The 20,344-nt window shown below is 45.6% G+C and overlaps 1 protein-coding gene and 1 non-coding gene across 2 annotated transcripts in view; both read left to right on the top strand.

Annotated features, from left to right (window-relative positions):
- LOC131267472 (protein sickie) overlaps positions 1-20,344 on the top strand; it is a 191,452-nt gene that overhangs the window by 48,208 nt on the left and 122,900 nt on the right. Inside the window, exons 3-4 of the mRNA XM_058270359.1 lie at positions 15,962-16,088; positions 16,556-16,685. Coding sequence (XP_058126342.1) covers positions 15,962-16,088; positions 16,556-16,685 — 257 coding nt within the window. The remainder of the gene's footprint in view (positions 1-15,961; positions 16,089-16,555; positions 16,686-20,344) is intronic.
- Positions 6,979-7,049, top strand: Trnag-ccc (transfer RNA glycine (anticodon CCC)). The gene has a single exon. It is a non-coding gene; the product is annotated as a tRNA-Gly (tRNA).

Below are 20,344 nucleotides of genomic sequence, written 5' to 3'. Positions count from 1 at the left end.
AACATGGGCAATTAAAACCACCCTTCAGAGACGCAAAGTGCTCGAAATTGATCATCGCTGTGGTAGTTGAGAAAAAGTGTTCGCTACTCGATCGAGATCTACAACGTGATCGTTTCGCGATCAATTAAGTCAAATGGAGGCGCAACTGGGCGGGAAGAATTGTTACACAATTTCTCTTCTACTCCGTTAATTACTGTGACTAAATATCTTGTTGTTGGTGACTCGGGGCGACTCTACATCGACCGATCAGGACCGTAAGTGCCGTATATTTGTTCTATTTCCTTACCCTTTGCTTCACGAACAACATCCATTTGAGGCTATAGCTTTCCAACATCCTTCCTAGAGGCTTCGACCAGGGGGCTGCACGTACTTTTTTTTATGGGTCACCCGGATTGGTTCCGTTCTGTTCGGTAACTTTGTCCCAGACCATCAGAAACTCCACCCGCACGGACACCCAGCGTGATATACTTTACGATCCGGTGTCAAGACCACCTCGCCAGACTTTGCCCGTCGTGATCGTGCCGTGATCTCGCTCTTGTGTGCATCACCTCACCTCTTTGTGTGTGATCCGCGATCTCTCCGCTTCCGGGCTAACGCTTGGAGGCTAGAAAATAATGCAGAAATAATCGCTAATAGTTTTCTTTCTCCGCTCCGGAAAAGTCTTGACGGGGCCGTTTTCAGAAGCCTGATCTCAATTGAGCCTCATGAACCGTGTCGGATTTCAATTCATTGATGTTGTTATTTAGAATTGATTCCATTTCGTTGCCGGCCGCTGGCGATGTCTTTCGTGGCGTTGGGAAACAACGAAGGATGGTACTTTACCGAATACTTTTATGTTCAGAAATGAAACATAAGTTTCCACTTCTTCAAAGGAGCGAGAGAGGGAGGATAAATGGGTAGCACAAAGGAGTAATTTTACAATAGATTTATAGGAAATTATTCAATCAGACCAAGCTATAAAACAGAAACTACATCCAATCAGGGACCACTTCCGAGATGCTGTACAAATACCTTAACTGCCTTCCCTTTGTTGCGTAATCATCATTTTTACAACGGTTCTTAACCAGTATGTTTTGCCAAGCGAATTGAGTAAGAAATGCTGATGATAATAATTATTTACCTTCAATTATCTAACGCAAGGGTTTAAATTGTGGAACTTGGCACATACTTTTACGGTTCTCCCAAACACGTGCCTGGCCGGGTTTTCGTGTTCACGTTTACGACCAACAACGGTACCTTTCTTCCTTGTTGTCGCATGGCACAGTTTCCTTTCGGTGAAACCCTATGCGTTTCGCGTTCCGCGGCGATTACGCGAGCCACGTTAGGAAGGACTGAACGTTTCAGAAATAATGAGGACTTATATTATTGCTTACTAACTTCCCAATCATGTTTCAATTACATCTCCTTTATGGTGATCACGGGTGTTTTTTTCTTTTCTTTCGAACCGCAGAAGAAAACCAAAACGCATAGGAGACGGTGGTCAATTCACCATTCGGTTGTCGCGCCCGGCGCACTATTGTTTTCTCCCTTATATGGCGGGGTGGCACTTTTTTGGACCGTCACATAACCAACCAGACGAACCATTTGTCTTCCACTTACTGACCAACGCTGACCACTTGCGGTTTTTTTTTCGAAGAAACCCACGGTTGGAGTGTACAAACATTCCACTGGCCGTACATTGTTGCGTATTGGGTCGCGTGTCCCTCGGCGAAGGGATAGGATGATCAATCGTTCACCTCATCATGCCCTTCCCCGAACATCCCAAAAGCACAAGCACGATCAGGTGGCGCGTATGTGAAGAAATTTCCTTTTCTGACCGCCTTGGCAGAGACAAATTTCGCGAAGCAGAAATGACCAAAACGGGCGTCGATAGCGGCACATTAGCGGAACATATGGCATTTGGAAACGGTGGTAAGAATTTGTCATGCTTCCCTCGGACCCCTTCTTCGATCCGCCACCAACCACCACCAAGATGAGGACCACCAGAATCGGAGATTAAACGAGGCGTCAAACAATTATGCAAATCTCGATCTTGTCGCCAACGACTCATGATGCAGAAGTTATTCATACTCATTTACAAGCAGCTGCCGTCTGTTTTGGGGATATTTATGTCAACTGTTTCGTTTAGAAAATATTTTCAACCTAAAAAGATTCTCCTTCTCATCGTGAAACAATTTCCGTTCAAGGATTTTTCCAATCGAAAACAGCAACGCAACCACCGCCCCAGAGAAATGCTCGTTAAAATGTTAATGATAATGGTATTGACTTCTTCGACTAACGTCAACTGCAGGCGACCAATCTCTCGCCCGGCGGACCGTGTGAGAATCCGGGCCCAACCCCGGTGCCCTCCCGAGAAAAAACCACCCACGGGCTTAATGTAGTCAAATAAATTCAATCCGAATCGTCTCGCCCGCGATCGCGTCGCATCGTTATGCTTATTATGTGTATCGAAGGAGAAGGAAAGAGTCACATTATTCTACCCGGCGGATGCCCAAGGGTGGTGGGATTTTTCTTTCGAACTAAAACTAGCTCACCGCTTGGCTGAGGAGGAGAAGGAAAAAAAACGGAAAGGGTTTCATGAAAACGAACGCCAGAGCAATGGCATTATTAAACGCCGATCGAATATTGTTCAACATCATTAAAAAGACATAATTTACGCACTCGCGAAGGGAAGGCAGACAGAGCGCGGGTCTAGAATGGCCTTATGTTCCAACCCTTTTTCTTTTTGTTGTTATTTCGATCTCATCCGCGGATGAGAAGAGTGTTTTCCCGTAATGCCCTATGTTTTCTCCGTTCTGTCGTGTTCTCTTCCCGGGCGGGTGTGTGTGTATGTGTTTTTATTGGTGGCTTATGTGAGAATGAAACCTTTACTTTCTGCCTTCTTTCTTGGTGGGCTGCTGTGAGTTCTTTTTGGATGAATCATAACCAACCTCAACGGTTGGGATGAGGTCAAATGTTTCCCAGATAATGACCCCACCAAACCGCCTTGATCGCTTCCGTGTATTTCTCTCCGTTATGTGTGTCTGTTATCATATTTATTCTAAAATCGACACTACAGACAGTTCGAATGTCGACGGAACTCAAATGGCATTCTTAGGATTATCCGAAGATTCATGGACAAGAATTCCCCAGTTTTGGTTTCACATAAGAGATAAAATGCATTTCACAACACATCAGTTGGCTTTTTTTCTTTCCACGTCAAATATTTCCTATATTCTCAACGCTACGCGAACGCCTCGCGGTTGAAAATAGACGGATAATAGGCAATAACTTATTGTAAATTCACAATTCGTGAGGAATAGAAGACACAAACTGCCGCAGGGTTCAGGAATTCCAAATATCGACGGATGCATCGTGCCTGCTGGCGTCTTTTCTTTCGTATTTCGGCTTCCAGGCATACCTGGATTTGAAACGCGCGCCCCTATTCGCGTGCCAGCCTGTGGCGTCGGCCGCCGCGAGGCTTTTCGGTATTCTGACTAGACTGTCGCCAACGTCGCCAAAGGAGCGCGAAATTCAATGGCCACGAGCAGAATGGGGAAAAAGATAGTGTTGCGATTTGGATAGCTATTCTTCATTACTCCCAAGCCGCCTCCCAAGGGTTTGGGTTTGGTTATTCTCTCTACGCCAAAAGACACTTTATGCGCGACCTACGAAGGCGACCGCGTGCCGGTCTTTTTTTTGTGTCGTGTTTTGTCCCGACATTTTTTAACACTTGCTTTCCGCGATATAGCTTCGTGACCTGGCGGCTTTTGATAGACTTTTTTTTTATGAGTGCCTGCTTCTGATGCTTATGATGCGCATACTGTACGAACATAAATTTATACCGGTGCCGAAGTGATTCCTGTTAGGATTATTATTCCGGAATGGATGCATCCTTTCGGGGCCGTTTGTTTTGAGAGGCCAATAAAATATATTTCCGATCCGCGGTTTCCTTGTCATAGCGAAAATCGTGACCCATTTGTTGATCACTTGAAGAGGCAGTAAGGCAGGAATAATGTTTAACACAAGCTACTAGACAGAATTGTTTTGTTTAGCACCGATTGAGGAGAATATGAAGAGGAAGAATTGTTTTTCCATTCCATCTGTTTTTACATTAAACTTCACTCTTTTTTAAATAAAGTCAAGTAGCAAAATATAAATGCATTTGCAAAATCATGAACTGCTTCAAACATCCTTTCTGGTGGACTTATTGTCATGGAAACGCCATGAAATGTCAGCGAATGGAAGCCCGTTTCCCTTGGGAACTGATGGAAAAAGTTGGTTGCTGTGTCGAGTTTATGTGCCATTCTATTAACCCAGACAAACGTCAATTTTTCATCCCGACGCATCCAACAAAGGACTCCGTGTAACGATGGTAAGCTTTCAACATTTCCTTTTGTTGAGCATCCACTCTCCCGGCCATCGTCATTTCACACTTTAACACTAATGTTTTATCACCTCACGGAGGCAAAAAAGGATAAGGAAAAATGCACGCGAGCTACAATGCACTAATATATCAACACCCAAGCTCGTTTGGTAGGAGGTTGTTCTTTTCCTCCGATATGCAGAATTTTTCCCCACATACATATGCTCGGTTTGCATAAAAGCCACATGGAACGCCAACGTGGAACGCATTACTCTTGATCCTGGTGTGGTCCGTGAGCGGCGTTTGTTTGGATAAATTACAATGGTTCTAGGTTTGGTCGCGACGTGCTCTGGTCGGTCGCCTTGTTAACACTTTGTTGACGGGCGTTTTTTTCCCAAAACTAGCTGCTGTCACCGGGGCCAGCCGCCCCGGTAACGAACGACCGATCGAAACGGATACGACGAAACGAACCAAAAACCCGAATGCTCGGCTGTGCAATGGTATACGTGCGACGTACATGTCCGTCTTTCCGTCCTCAACGTTGAGTCAAAAACAGACGAAGATCTTCGTCTCCCGTCAACAAGGTGTTAACCACACGATAACCGTCGGGAACCGATATCGTCGTATACCTCCACCGCAAAACATGTTCCACCCCAAGCAAGCCACACCGAACAATTGCTCGAGCTGCGTGGTTACTGTTCCGATCCTTTGTACCTTAGCCGGTTTCGGGATGATAAATTGTAAAAACGCGTGTCCCGAAACACGGCGATCGGGCCAAAAAAGTTGGCGAATGGAAGCTGCTGGCGGCAACGTTTAGATATTGCGCCAATCGCGAACTTTGACTCCCCGTGGAGGCGTCACGTGGACCACACATGGTTGGACGGAGGCAGAACCTCCGGGTTGCCGCCGTAAAAGGGAAGTAACTGTGTTGCGTTAATGCAATTTGTTGTGATCGAACTCTATCGGTGAGAGCCAAAGCTTTAGCTCACCGTTTTCCAGCGTTCCATAAGCACTATCGAAGGTGGTGGAAAGGGTCGACATCGGTACGCTCCCCCTCTGAGATCACCTCTCGACTACGTTTCGCTAAAAGACTTTCATTGTAGCAACGTGTTCGTTCGCATCGGTTCGTTTTAACTAACAGCCCGAAAAATAAAACCGACCGACGAAACACTTCCGCGATGGGAAAGGTCGACTCTCTGTTCTCGGTTCGTTTGGCGGCGCTTTTTTTTTACGGTACAATGTTGTGCAATTGTTGTTTGTAGCCTCGACGGAACGACGGCCGATATTGATCGGAATTGGGGCGAGAGCGAGATCCTTTCGGCGAGATAAAAGTTCATCACGAACAAATGATTATTTTCCGATACCGAATCCCGTTGGAATGGAACTGTTTAATATAGCAGAAATTGTCAAGTTAAGATGGCTCGTAAACGTCACTTATGGATTTTGGGATGGAGGATTAAAATGTTTATTTTATTCACATTTTACTTCACCACGAGGCAGTTTACAACAAACCTTTACAATTGGGCAACAAAGCAACAATTTAAGTCCTTTGAGCCGAATGACGTTCAGACGATAAACGCTTTTTAATTGTTTGATCGTAAATCCTCTTTAATCCCGTAGACTTTTTAGACTACAAAATCACCTGTTCGCTTCCCGCTTGGAGTTGTTTCGCTCTATCTCTTTCACTTTTTCTGCCAGCCTGTTTTACAAACGCGTGACCCAATGCCGCCCAAATTCCACCCAAAAACTTGCCACGCCGTGATTGACAGATATTGAGCCTTTGATGGAACAGGATTTACCGCTCGCTCGGCGAACCAATCAATCGATCAATCGATCAAAGACTAAAGCCTTCGAGCTACTAAAACACACCCAATACACGAACGGTTTCTTCTCGTCTAACAATAGAAATTGGAGAACCGGCGGTGGTAAGGGTTGACCAACAAATGGCAACCTGTTGAGCTTCACGCTGAGCCACCGATAAGCAGCCCCCGAATGGTTTCGAGCAGATAAACATAAACCGATACCTATGTGAATGTTTCAAGCACGCGCATGAAATTCTGTCAGCCATTCGGTATACGTTACGATAATTTGCATGCATTAAATTTACAGAAAAACATGCAGCAAACACTTCTCGATCGGTTTTGAGTGTGCTATTCATCATCATAAAATTAATAGGGGGTTTAAATTTTAATTCTAGCCATTCGGCGTGTTGAAATGGGAGAAAAGGATCTTTCTGGTATTTGATACTTTTGAGACGACTTTCTTTCAACGGCCCTTGAGGGGAAGCTGTCGTAAATCGACACATTCATTAAACACGACGTCGTGATAAGGCTGGGTTTTAAAACGCTTGTTAGCTCATTAACACACCATCGAAGGAGTGGAGCGAATTTATGTTCGATGTAAGCTTAATGGCCGCATTGCAGCGCGAGATGTTTATCAAAACATCGAGCGGCAGTTAATATATTTTATCACGTTTTGTAGTTCATTAAGAATTCACTAAAAGGTTGTAATAAAATAAAGCACGATGATAAACAAGATGCCGATGGTAAGAATTACAAGAAGTTGAAATGTTACACGAATGAGAAGAAAGCGCAAAGGATTGGATTGGTTTTGGATCGTGACATCTTCAAGCAGCATCGGTGATTCAATGGTAGAATGCTCGCTTCCCAAGCGAGTAACCCGGGTTCGATTCCCGGCCGATGCATTAACGAGAGATAATTTTTTCTAATTCGCTTGTGAGAGACTTATAAGAGAAGTGAACGTTTGACTTAAATGCTTGTTCTCATTTCATCTCACTCGTATCACGTGCGCTCTGTTTGTTCTAAAATTAGCTTGTCACTGATAACACGCAGCTGGTTTCGTCTTCTTATCAAACAGTTGACGGGCTGCACTTTATGTTCTACTGTTGGAACGAGTTTTTTGTCAAACGTCGATGACTCGATGGAATAATGCGTTGTCCGTTAACTCCAGAGACGCGTGTTCGATTCCCTTTCTCGACTTCTCTTCCAAGGGCGGCTTAATTTTATCTCGCGTTCCAAAACATTGAACTACCATTAACCCAACAAATTCGTTGAGTTTTATTTAAAACCACCGTTTACTTTTTTGTTCCTCTTTCGAAATTCCAATAAACTCCTTTACGAGTTACCTTTCATCGGGTAAAACAGAGGGAACCCCCATTCGGGGCCGTAAAAATTACGACTGAATATAATTACTGATTTTATGTCATTATCCCAAACCAAAGGCAACAGGGCATCGGGCGCGATACATCGGAACCGAGTGTCCTTCTCGGTGGCAAAAGTCCCGCTCCGAACTGTCGCCGAACCCGTTAAAATGCATTCCTTTTGGATAAGAGGTTCGGACACCTGGACCACGAAGGAGGAGGAGGTAGCTTCTTTAATTACTGCACCGTATGTGCCTCATTATCGGAAATGGCGTGAATGGAGTGCGGTAGCACCGGTTCCGTGCGGATTATAACCCGGTTCACCTTCTCCACTCCCGCCAGCTTCGTTCTTTTAATGTTCCCTCGAAGCGGTACGTGCGTAATCTTCATTGCCTTGCGCGGTTGGTCGATTCTTGGGCGCACACCGATTGGCAAAGGATTCGGCAAGTCCGGCGCGATAATTTACGCGCATTCTGTTTATTTACGCCGTCTTCGCGTCGGCCCCGAAACTCTGATGACTGTTTGTCAGTGGATGTTTTTTTTTTTGCGAGACCCGTTTCGGAAGGAGATTCATTAGCATGTCGCTTGCAACCTGAAGAGGCGGCTTAAGGCTCGCCAAAAAAAAACAGAAAACCCCGTACCGTTCTGTAGCGGTGTTACACCCTACACCACCTCGGCGTGCCAGAGTGTCGCCTGTAGCGGTCTTTTCATCACCTTGTGCGCCACCAGCGCCACTATCACCTCCCCCCTCTGACTGCACATGCAAAAAAGATATTTCCTTAAAAGGGATTCAGCGAATTGAGCTGAGCGGGGCGCGCGCACACACAGCGCCGTTTCGCGGTCGGTCGCGGACACTGTCGAGACACTCATTCACGTTCGGCCGCCGCCTATTCGCCGACGGGAAGGACACACACTTGCGGCTGCGATATGCTGCCTCGAAGTGTATGCGCAATTATTGCAACCGTGACCCATTTTACGTCTCACCCTCTCGACTCTTGGGACCTCAAGGGGGGGAAGGATGCTGGGGATGCATGGTCGGTCGCGGCTGCACACACAATCCTTTGCAATAATCTCCAATGTGGGTACCGAGGCGAAGAGAGAGAGAGATCCCAGCGTGACGCAGCTCATAAGGCTCCGACGCACGTCAAGGATGTTGGAGACTACACCTAAGAGGGAATTTTTCTGGGCGAGCCAGGCATTTTTTCCCATTTCCTGTGCCAAAAATCCCGTTAAAGCAACACTTTTGGACATAATTTCGCAAAGTCACACACCGCGCCAAATTACCTTTCCGAAACGAGAGATAGAGAGAAAGGTTTGGATGGGGTTGGTTGACAAAAAAAAACGAAAAGATTATTAATTTATTTTTTGTTGATGCCAGAAAACCTTCCAAGGCGCACAATCCAATCTCCCCCCAAAAGGTTATCAGCGCGTTGGATACCGCGACGAGGTTGATTGTCAGTTGAATAGGTCGCCTCGGAATCGGGGCCAACCCGGTGGCAACAATCCAATCCGAGAAAGCTCCTCTTTACCCAATTAAAGTGTTTAATAAAGCCATACGTCATTTGTGCTTAGTGTGCCATCCTTTCAGGGGGACACCCTTGAGGCGTTTGGACAATGTAGCGGAGACACAAGTCTTCTGCAGCCCTGTCCCAATCAACGTTCATTTCTTTCAATTAATTTACTTTTGCATCTGGTTTCGCTGCTCCTCTGCTCTTTTTCTCTGTGGAGGGACACAACACAACATTGCTCGTGTCAATCTTCATGCGCACTTTCGAAACGCGTGCCACACTGATGAGCATTTCTGTCCGGGGGGAGGAAAGAGTTTCTGATCCAATCATATTCCGCTCCAACTCCTGACCCTCGAACGGGGAGGTCGTGTCCCGTTGCGAGTAGCATAATGTTTTTGCCTGCAACCCAATCAAACTCAATCGAATTCCAACCCCCCCAAAACAACTTGGGATGAACAAACTTGTGCCAACTTGTGTTTTCCACTTTCTTCTCCGGTGGTCCCCGGCTTTGGTTCGAACACTTCTTGAATGTACAAGAAATCATCGGAAAGAAAGCATCAAACTTTCAATGAAGCCTAACCTTGCGGACGAAGCTTTATGGGATGGGAGGCGAACTCCTGAAATATTGCTCCCATCAAACCTGAACCTCACCGGACTCTCATGCTTAACAAACTGTTCATTGAATAAATATCAAACTGAGTTATACAGCGAGGAACTCCCCGGGAGAAACGGAAACTACAAGCGAGGGAAAGTGAAACAAGCAAAACTAATGTTATGCAAATTGCTTTTATTTAATTACCGCTCATAACTTTTTTCCCTTCTTTCTACCTCGGTGCGCTTGGGTTGGTAGTCCTGAAGTGGACTCTCAACTTTCAACGGTAGACGTGCGCGAGTTCTTCCAGAAGTTGAACCTTGAATAAAGTTGGTTATCCCTTTTTTTGCCTATGTTTAAGTCCTCTCGAGTTCTGGGAGAAGTTAAGCTTTAGCTATAAAGTACGATGCACTCGATAAGAAAACGTACCACGCCAGGTTCTTTCCGAACCATTCAATTAGCATTTGGGACGGTGGCCGATTAAGTGTGCTTTACTACCTGGCTTCCTTGACCATGCCGCCTTAACATCGTGATTAATGGCACTAAACTAACAGTTAATTCCTAGCTGTGTGCAGTGGATCTGGGACTTTTATTTCCACCCTCGCAAAGCTCGGTGGAAAGCTAATAATTTTAGGAGGCTACTAACTAAACTGTGTTTATTTTGCGCGATATGACCCGCACTTCCGAAAACGATTTTCGGAACCGGGTCGCGCATGTCTGGGAAGATATTTTCGGCTTTTCCGTTTCGTGCTTCCACCGTTAATCGGACGGGTAATAAATTTCGAAATGGCCGCGGTATGCCCAAGTCCAGTAGTATAATTATTTTGTCAACCAGCGCGCGTAGGCCATGGCCATCTAATGGTTATTTAATTGCTATGCTCTCTCTCCATCGGCCGATCCGTTGATCCGTTGTCGTGATCGACCGGGGCTGCTGACCCACATTTCCCTCCGAGCTGTCCGTCGGTAGCTTTTGAGGGTTTTATGATGCAATCAACCTTTAAACTTGGACAGCTCTGTCCGCCACAAAGTTGATTGCCGTCCGGAAGGTGAGTGTGCAGAACCCCCGTAACAAGCTGGTTCCGATTATGTGATCATGTTTGCGATCAAAGATCGCTATCTCCGGCGCAACGGTTCTCAATTACTTCAAGTTCAAGTTGCTCTGTCTGAGCTCATGCTCGTGGCGGAAGGACCAGAGGCGTGGGGAGAAGGTGATCAGGAGAGAAGTTTGACACGGCCAACCTTGGTTTCGCACCTTCGAGTGTGTAATTCAATCCTTCAGCCTCGATACGGGCCCATAATCGCAGTCGAAGTCGAAATGCCGAGTTGAGACATTGGGAAGGTCTCGCCGATTGTTTACGAAAATGCCATGAGCTTGAGATGTGGTGGAACGGGGCAAACTACAGCTGAGTGTCAGTAAATTAAGTCGTCATCGATATAAAACAGGACCTTTCCTTTTTTGGGAAAGGGAAACAGCAAGCTTCTGTTTTAATTAACGCCTCAGATGGGGGAAACCATCCCTCTGTGTGTGACACAGCGGAACTAATTATCTAACGCAGTGTGATTGAAGATGGTTCCAGCTCACGCTCTTTCCCTTCATCTCACTAAGTTATATTTCCGTTGCTCGATATGAATCGCTCCGTCCGCTCCGGAAGTTCTTCATCGAATGATTTAATCAACACTCAACAACGAGGACGGAGATAGGCAGCAGCTTCTTGTGGTCCCCAAAATAGGGTTACGCAGAATCAGCAGAATCTGTGCCAATCGTGGAGGTTGACTTACATACCACGTCCCACCGCAGCAGCGTTGATGGTGCAGGTCACGTTTCCGGGGCGTGACCTCATCAAACGGTTCTTTCACGCGGAAGCTGTGTGGCCGTTCGACACCCACACGCAAATTTGAATGACGAAAGGGGCCCATCCATCCCAATAGCTCGCTCGGTTGGCTAATGGGAGGGAAGCATTAAGAACGTGTGCGAAACAATGTTGCACATCAGGGGAGCATTCTCCGGAGGTTTATGGTTCCAGCGCGTGCGGCTAAAGTGTGTCGGAGTATGAAGTAAGTTCTTCAACTGAGGTGTGTTACGTAGCCGATATCGTCAGAACTAGGTTCCGGATGGGAAATGGAAGAATGGGACGTGCTTTTTGGTTAAGTTAAAATGAGTTTTGTATTAAAGTGACTCACAGAAAAGTTCCCGCACAACAATTGGGACAGATGTATAGCGTTTCGTCCATTATTAATGCTGTCTATCAAGCGCTGAGAAAACTCCCCAAAATTCCCATGAAGTCCTTAATGAACCATATTTATCAAGCCGCGAAAGACTCGTCTCCAAAGGATTCCCACGAATCCCGTGTCCTTTATCTCGGGGTCTTGTTGTCCCGCAGGATTACCTTTACCATCCATACAGAACCCCAGGAATCCAACAGCGAGTTCGTGAGTTGCCAATTCGGAACATGACTCCGGCTCGCCGGTGGAACGAGAATCGGAGAATTTCGCGCAGAAAAATGCAGTATCCCGGCGAGAGGTGCATTTGTAATTCTAATTTCTTCCTCCTTCATTCGCCGTTGGTCTTTACGTATGTAGGTACTTGCGCGAATGCCTGAAGATTGTCCACCGACACCGACCCCGACGTCGGTGCCGGGATTTTGCGTTGCGGAATGTTTCATCTTGTTTTGATTTGTAGCCAGATGCCGGCGGCGTTCTCTCGCGCCGAGTCTTTCTGTCGCCGTTTTCTTTCTCCGAGGATCGGGGTGGACGGGGGTCACTCACGATATCGGGACACCCTCTTCGTCGTGCAGCGTCATTGAGCTCCGACCCAGCCCAACTCCAAACCTCCCCGTCGGTCACTGAACCTACTGAACGGGGAAGGGCATTTCATATCACTCGCCCCTCGTGGTGGACGCATTTTCTCGCGTGATCGCTTTTGCTTCCCCGGAAAGTGATTTCCCTTTTGCGGAGTGGCAGCTTTTTCTTCTTCTGCACTTTTTGCTCGAGAGAAGTGACCGCCTGCTTACCACGTGGTGAACTCGATGCTTAACCATTCATTCCCCGGTGCAACGTGGTTGCAGTTGCGCCCCGCTCCAGAAAAGGCAACCAGAAACCGCTACGTTGGACGCTAAAAATAGTCCCCGGGTTGCTCGCACACAAGCGTACGAAACACTCAATTTCGTTTAACAGCAAAACGTTGTATTGCCTGTCGAATTCATATCGCCCCAACCTGTGTATGGCACGGGGAAATTGGAATGAAACTCGCTCGGGAATGTTTGCTCTTTGTTTTTTAGGGAACACCATGTGACACCAACATTCTTATATGGGTTTAATCAAGATTGCAAGCAACAAATCGATTCCGGTTAAGGGAAAAAAGGGACTCGCTCCAGAACATGCTCCCATTTTGTCCCCGCGCGAGACATGAAGAAAAGTTGACGCGTCTGGACGACGACGACGACGGATGGCGATGATATATTCTAATACGCCAATCAAAGATTTTCCTGCAGACATGTTTCTTTCCTCGTGCTGTTGTTGTTTGGTGATGTGGTAATTTGTCATGAACGACGGTACCCCCCCCCCTCCTCAACCTTATTGCGCCATCTCTCGCCATTCTCCCCGGGTCACAATAGTGACCAAGATTAATGGACGATGCGATCGCGGGAAGAGTGATCGCGAGGAGGCCTGGCGCCGGTTTTTCGCTCAGACACTTCAAGAAAAACCAAACCCCACTACCTTCCCGGGGGGTTACCCGAAGGTTAGCGTTTGTTTTGTGTGCCCAATTATTACCACCACACGGATTTACCGTCGAGACCCGTCGAAACGCAACGTTGGTGAAATGGGGAGGATCGATGTTGTTTTACAAGCGAATTGAAGTTTATCCTTTTTTGGACGACTCGCACGCACTTTTCGTGGAGGTAAACAAACGTTTGTCCCCCCCGACAAAAAGGGGTCGATTGGGGTTTGCTTATGGAATGGAATCAATCATCGTACAGTTGGGTTAGTTAATTTTGATCGTACATCAAACGCTACGATTGAATCGAGTTCAGTGGGCAGCAATAAATTCGTCTGATTTGTTCATTGTACTTCTTTCTTTCTCGGTGTCGTTAATCATGCATTAGCGTAAAGTTTTGTTTCTATTTGAATATGGAAGACTTATACTTTTTTTTTCTTACGGTTGGCTTAAACATTGCATGATTTTTTCCACTAAACTTTGTAAAATAAACATTTAATGCCTGACTTTTGTGCGTCAATGTAGAGAAATGTGCTTGCAAGTCGCCTTCGCTGCCACTTAAACTCCTCTGTGCGTCACGCTATGCGTAATAAAATGTTCTATTACCTTAGGAAAAACCATACCGTACCCGTTTCGTGTGCAAAAACCAACCACCTCCAACCTTTTGCGCGGTTTTTATTTTTTCGCACAAAACGAACGAAAAACAAACGGAAGGAATCGTGCAATCGACTCCCTTGGCGGGTGTGCGGGTTTTTTATGGAGGTGATCATGAGGCCGACCGACAAATGGCACATGCCCGAGGTTTGATTGCTGCAAGCTGGCACAAAAATCCTAAGGCAAAGGTATTTCTTCGAGAAACGAGACCCCCACCGACCGATATTGACTTTTTGCCACCGGAAAAGGTGCTTCCATGGAATGCCATCGCTCGATGAGGGTTTGGTACGGGTTTTTTGCTTAGCTCTTTACGCTCCCTGCGTGGGTATTTGGAAGCCCCGGATCTCACCTGCCAAAAGACCCCAAAATATTTTCATTGGCCAAAAATCTCACAATCGAACCGCCGATCCTTCCTCCACCTAGAAGCTCTTTTTTGTTGGATTTGATTTTTAGGGTCGCTTTCCGAACGACCTTTCTTCTGGTTTTTGCTCAACCACTTTGGTGGAGGGTATATTGCACACGAATTTATCTTCATTTTCCCACTGAGAGTACTTATAAGGGAGCCTAAAGCTGCCAAGAAAAATTCGCCATCATGAGGCCAATATTAAAATTGTATGAATTCCTTCTCCCCATCAACAACTCATTCGCCAAGAACCCTTTTTTCTATACTGGACTATTTGATCCTTTTGGCCGGAAGCTATTCAAAGATCTTATTTGATCCCATTTCCGTCTGTCTGAAAATAACGAGCTATGCGTCGTTCGTCTTATTATTTTTCGCGATCAAACAAAATGGTTTTGTTTCTATACCAGTGATTTAAACAGCGTTAGAAGACAAAACACCGCCGCTACAATGGAACATTTATCAACCGTTTGTTCGAAGAACACGCACCCATTCCACCGAGATGAGTCTGGCCTTGAATTTCGCCGAAAACAATTAGCACCCGCGGCGCCCGTTTGATGGCGGTATCTGGTTTAAATCATAGTTGAACGCCCTGCTAACCCCTTCCGGTGACATTGAAGATCATCTCGGGGATGTTTTGGGGGAAGCATTAGTCACCGAACCGGAACCGTTCGGCAACAGTTACGTGGGCGTCTGTGACACATACACATTTTGTTTGAAAATCGTACTCGGAAGTAAGTGAAATTAATGAGAGACAAATTATGGCAAATTCCATTCCGAATGTAATCTAGATTTCCATCGCGTCCATCAAGGCGTGAAATGTGCTGGCAGGCTAATGAGTTAATGTGGGTAATTCGGATGCATCGTCCCCCGTTCGGTTGATTCACGCGATCCAACTCCGACAAGAGCGCGCGCCATCAAATCAAACCCACTCTCGCGATACGATCATCATGCGCGTGGTGTTCCGCGAAAGCCAACACCGTCATCCGGCAACACACGCCGAGTTCGTTACCATGTGGGACCATCACCAGCTGTGCGCAAGAAGAGCCCGCGAGTCGCCGAACCGAAAAGAAAATGCACTCCGCACACAAATGGCGAATGGCAGCAACTTGTTTGATTGTTTTCCGCCCCATCTGAAAGCTGGCGGGGAAAGAAAATGGAGAAGAAAGGAAACAAGTGTCGGCTTCTACGTCATCTTTGCGGCATTTCTTGTTTCACCAAAGAGTTAGTTAGATTTACCATTGAGAGTGTTCTGACGTCACCTTTCGGTTCTAGGGAACAATTAGAGTCGGTACTCAAACGACAACAGCTAATTTGTTCCACAACTGCCACGGAAAATGGTTAACCGCACTTGCACGGCGGCATACCGTGTCAAATGATTCATAATGGGTTGAAGCGCGCAAGTTACAGAAAACATGCAACATAGAAAAGGGGGAAACTGCAACTGCATAGGTCACCGAAGAGTTCAAATGTCTTCAGCTATGTGCGGAGAGGAGTATTCTTTCCATCGTTTTTCAGATATCATTTTACATTGCTTTCCAACGGATTCTTACGTTTTCTTTCCCTGTTTTTTACCGCCACTTGCAGTACGAAAACGTGAATTCCTGTCTCACCGTGCTGCGGCAGCATCAAGTTGGAGGCTTGGAATCGGTCACCCCGAACGACATCTGCAGCGGACGACTGAAGGCGGTGCTATCACTCTTCTTCGCTTTGAGTAAGTAAAGAATTAAAATGGAAAACTACCTTACGTAATTTAAAAAACATCTTTTCAACTGAAATTTTAATTTTCTCTATCGGTTCAACCGGTTCAAATGCGAACCGGTTAACCAAGATACCTTAAGCAAAGCTAACAAGTGTCAAGGTTTCTAGTGCGAAGCTTTCGACCAAGATATTTGAAACAAAGCTCACAGTTAACCATGGTTTATATATTCTAGCTAAGCTCGTGCTATCTCTGTCGCACATTTTCTTAAAAACTGGAAAATTTGAAAAAATCCAAAAATCCATACTTTCAAGTTGAGTGGTCAATTGTCTTAATCGGCTCTGTTACTAAAAAGTTATTCATAATTTTGCTATTTCAAACAGAACAGAACCCGTTAAATAAGAAAAGTATTTCAAAAACGTTAAGTTTATGTTTATATGCTCGTTTTCCAACCTGTAAAACAATTTCATTGCATCCCACAGGTCGATACAAACAAGCGACGAAGCAGAAATCGTCACTTCAGCTACAACCACCACAGCAACTCCATCAACAGCAGCAGCAACAGCAGACGAAAGTGGAAATTCATGCCGTTCCAGCAGAAATGACCAACCGGTAAGCATAATGTTTCAACCTCGTGTATTCTGTTATGTTGTGTGCTACCGACCAAATAAGCAGAGAAATTGAACATTTTAATATTCTATAAACGTGACACAAACGGGGAGGATAAACACTTGAAGCATATTCAATAACCTGGGCTGGTGCGGGAATGCTCTCCATATTTTAATACCGACCGGCGATGCGCCGCATAAAATGGCAACGAGTTCAGGAGATTTGCTCGATAAGCATCCCCCGGAATGTAACGGTCATGATGATGATGATGATGCTTGGCGGTGGTGTTGATGGCTGAACTACACGATGCTGTGTACTCGGGGATGGATGGAGGTAAAGTAAGATGCATATCGGGATCAGACACAAATGCAAATTTAAATCTCTTCCCCGGTTCGTCCTCGGTTTGTCCGTTTTCGCTCTCTCCGCTGGCGCATAAAACGCATCCTAAAACAATCCCAATAGTCACCCAACCTTGGTCCGGGGTTGATCAAACTCTATTTCCTCTTTCCCGTCAATGGATTGCGGTGTTGTCGGTGTTGCATTTAAATTCCCTCAAACACCGAACGAAAGACTCCAACTGTCCGCAACACGCGAGCCTGCGAGGCCGAGCAGGAGTTTCTATATTTGCACAACAAAACGATTTAAATGAGGGAATACGACACGAAACGACGATTCCGTGTCCTTCCGATGGTCTGTGACGACACTAACTTGATCCACCGAAATCCATCCCAGGCTGTTTTGGGGCACGATTTCCACGAGAAAGTTGAAAGATAAATCATTTGTTACCTTCTTCCTCCCTTGATACTAGAAGTGTGTTCTTAAATTCAATCACACTTTAACTACCACCGCCAGCAAAACAATACTTTGGCTGTATCCTTTTCCAAGTCACGTTTTCCGGGGAACCGTTTGCCAAGACCTTTTACATGCACCTGCAATTTAGATGGAAGATAGTGCAGCATTGTTGTGTTGTGTCGTAATTTGCATCCGATCAATATCCTGTCAGAAGGGGGATTAGGAAACCGTCGGTCGATATTGAACAGCGACCTTTCGGAAAATGTTTCCCATTCGTCTGAAGTCAAACCGATACAAATTACGGTTAATTAACTTTTCCTAGCAACGATGGGGAATGAACAAGACGGATGCGAACTAATTTTCCACCAAAACACACGTCTGCCCTTGTTTGTGTAGGGTGGAAAATTTCGGGAGCATATTTCGGTCCTGTTGCTGATTGGAAATGGCTAATGCTTTTCCATTGCGCAAACAAGGAATACCATTCGGAACATGCTTAAACCTTGGGGACGCTTCTTATTTTTTTTTGTATAAAACGTAAAACGCAGATGAGATGAAGTTTCCCTTCTATTTTTCTTCGCCTCCACAAGAAAGTGTGCGTTCCGCTGTTCCAGGAGTGATTGGATTTCATACACTTTCATATCGGAGTTGGGCAAAAAAAAGGCGACCAGCACAGCAGGACCACCGAAGAAAAATGGTGCAAAAGGCAGGCAAAATCTGCAAACCATCCCCCTTCGATTGAAGAAAAACGATCGATCCGAAACCCCCCCGTCGTCGCCTTTGAAGGAGGGGGGAGATGGTCATAAAAACCTTCCAACCGAGCGCTTCCTTCCGATGGACGCAGATGTTTGTAGTTTATGGTCGTGTACCGGCTTTCCACCCCCCGCGTGAACAACCAGTCGGAAGGAAAACTTCGTTCCCCCGACCCCCCCGACGGACCGACGACCGGGTGGACGGTGGTTTAAATTGTATTTCCACACGCATTTCGTAAGGAAATATCATTGCCGGGGGAAAATTGAGTGTGACAATCCTATTTGACGAGGGGAGCGTTGGCGTCCGTTCGTTCCGGGAAAAGGTGAATCAATGTTGTCCTTTCGGTAGCCCGCAGGAAAAGATGGGGAGCCCTGATCGAGTCATAAAAAAGGGACGAGCCTAGTGGTGGTGTGGCGTGCGTGCCGAACACCGTTTAAGCTACGATTGTGTTCCGATGATGACGATGCTGATGTCCATCAGCGCGAGGTGAAAAGTACAAGGAAAGGTTTTTCTCCTGAGGCGAGTTCCCTAGAAAAAAATATCTCCTTGTAAGAATAAATTCAATAATTCTCAAAAAAGGATACCTGAAAATTTAAAAAATATCATCGTGTTTTCGAGAACATCGATGTGATAAAAAAGGGATCGATATATTAGAGCAGCATAAAGAGAGACATTAAACGCTTGATGATTGATAAAGATGGCTATCAAAAAGATAAAAATAATATGACTAGATGATAATCGATAACACACATGTTGTTGATTGTTACTTTTATTTTTTTTTAAATAGGGAAAAGGTGCTTCGTATCGTTTATTTCAATTGGCGAGTAGTTTACCATGCATATTATTTATTTTATCCCAATACTGAGCAATTAAACTACAATATTAAAACCTATAAACGAAACGTGTATAGTGGCAGTTCTTTTTTTCTAAATTTATTACCATAAACCATATGGCGATGGAGATACTGTTGCTACAAACTAACGCAGAAATGAGGAATAAACTCGCTCCCAAAAGGACTCACAAAGAACCAGCGAAGGGTTCTGCCGCAGCTGACTCGAGGTCCCGAAAGACCCTTGGCTTACCGGATGGACAATTAAAAGCAAACCATAATCCATCCACCTAGCGGAAGGATAGCAGGAAGTATAGGTTTTGGTCGGGAGGGGGGCAAAAAAGGCACGAGCCGTTCCACTATCTTGTCGCACAATCGTGAACGGTTTTTACAATCGTAAATGTAAATTTATTCATCGGCATTTTTTGTATCGTGTATTTAGATGGAAAACATAGCTTCAGTGGATGGTCCGGCCGTAGGTAAGGGAGGAAATTTATTACCAAGAATGGCGCCCCACGATATGCCCCGATGTCTGTTGCTTTCCCGTTGGGGGGGAAGGTCGTTGCAATCCATTTGTCGGTGCATTGCGATCACTTTCCACAAATCATGCAAACCCGACCGAATGCCACGTGCCCAATCCCAAAAGTATTGACCAAAGCACGATTGTGGAATTTTCGGGCCGAGTAAATGCAATCGATCTTCATAAGGTTGAACTTGATTGATTAACGAACGTTCGGGGAGATGGATGAATGTTGCCTCCGCAGTTCGTCAATTATGTACCAAAAAGGACAACGGAAATTTATGGCGCATGTACTTTCTCAACAACAACTTGTAAACGAATCCGCAAGATTAGTCAGGCCACTTAAAATCTTTACCCGACACGCGTTCGGTTTTCGGAGGCGCTAAGACGTTAACAAATATTGGCCTAGGCTTCTAGGTGGTCGTGTCTCGTTTCTTGGGGTTTTGGATGAAAGATGAACGTTCTTCAGACACACCCCGAAAGGGAGTTACAATTGATACCGGTGTCGGGAATTCTACTCCAAAAAGGGATGGTGCGACTTTTGCTTGTATCCTAATTCTTCCACACCCGAGGAGAAATGTATCCCATGTTGGGTTTATTGGAGCATTCGTTAGTTCTCTTTCTTCAAGGTGGTATAGAGGTTTTTCCCCTTTTCTTCCTAGTGTTCGATAAATAATGCCTCATGGTTTTTCCCCCAAACAGACTAAGGGGCACGCTTATTATGATTTCGCTGCCAACGTTGAGGAAACTGTGGTCCGTTTTTACCTTCAA

The sequence above is a fragment of the Anopheles coustani genome, chromosome 2 (genome assembly GCF_943734705.1).
Source record: "Anopheles coustani chromosome 2, idAnoCousDA_361_x.2, whole genome shotgun sequence".
Taxonomy (NCBI): domain Eukaryota; kingdom Metazoa; phylum Arthropoda; class Insecta; order Diptera; family Culicidae; genus Anopheles; species Anopheles coustani.
Note: the sequence above shows the minus strand (reverse complement) of the source record. Positions and strands in the feature narration are given on the sequence as shown.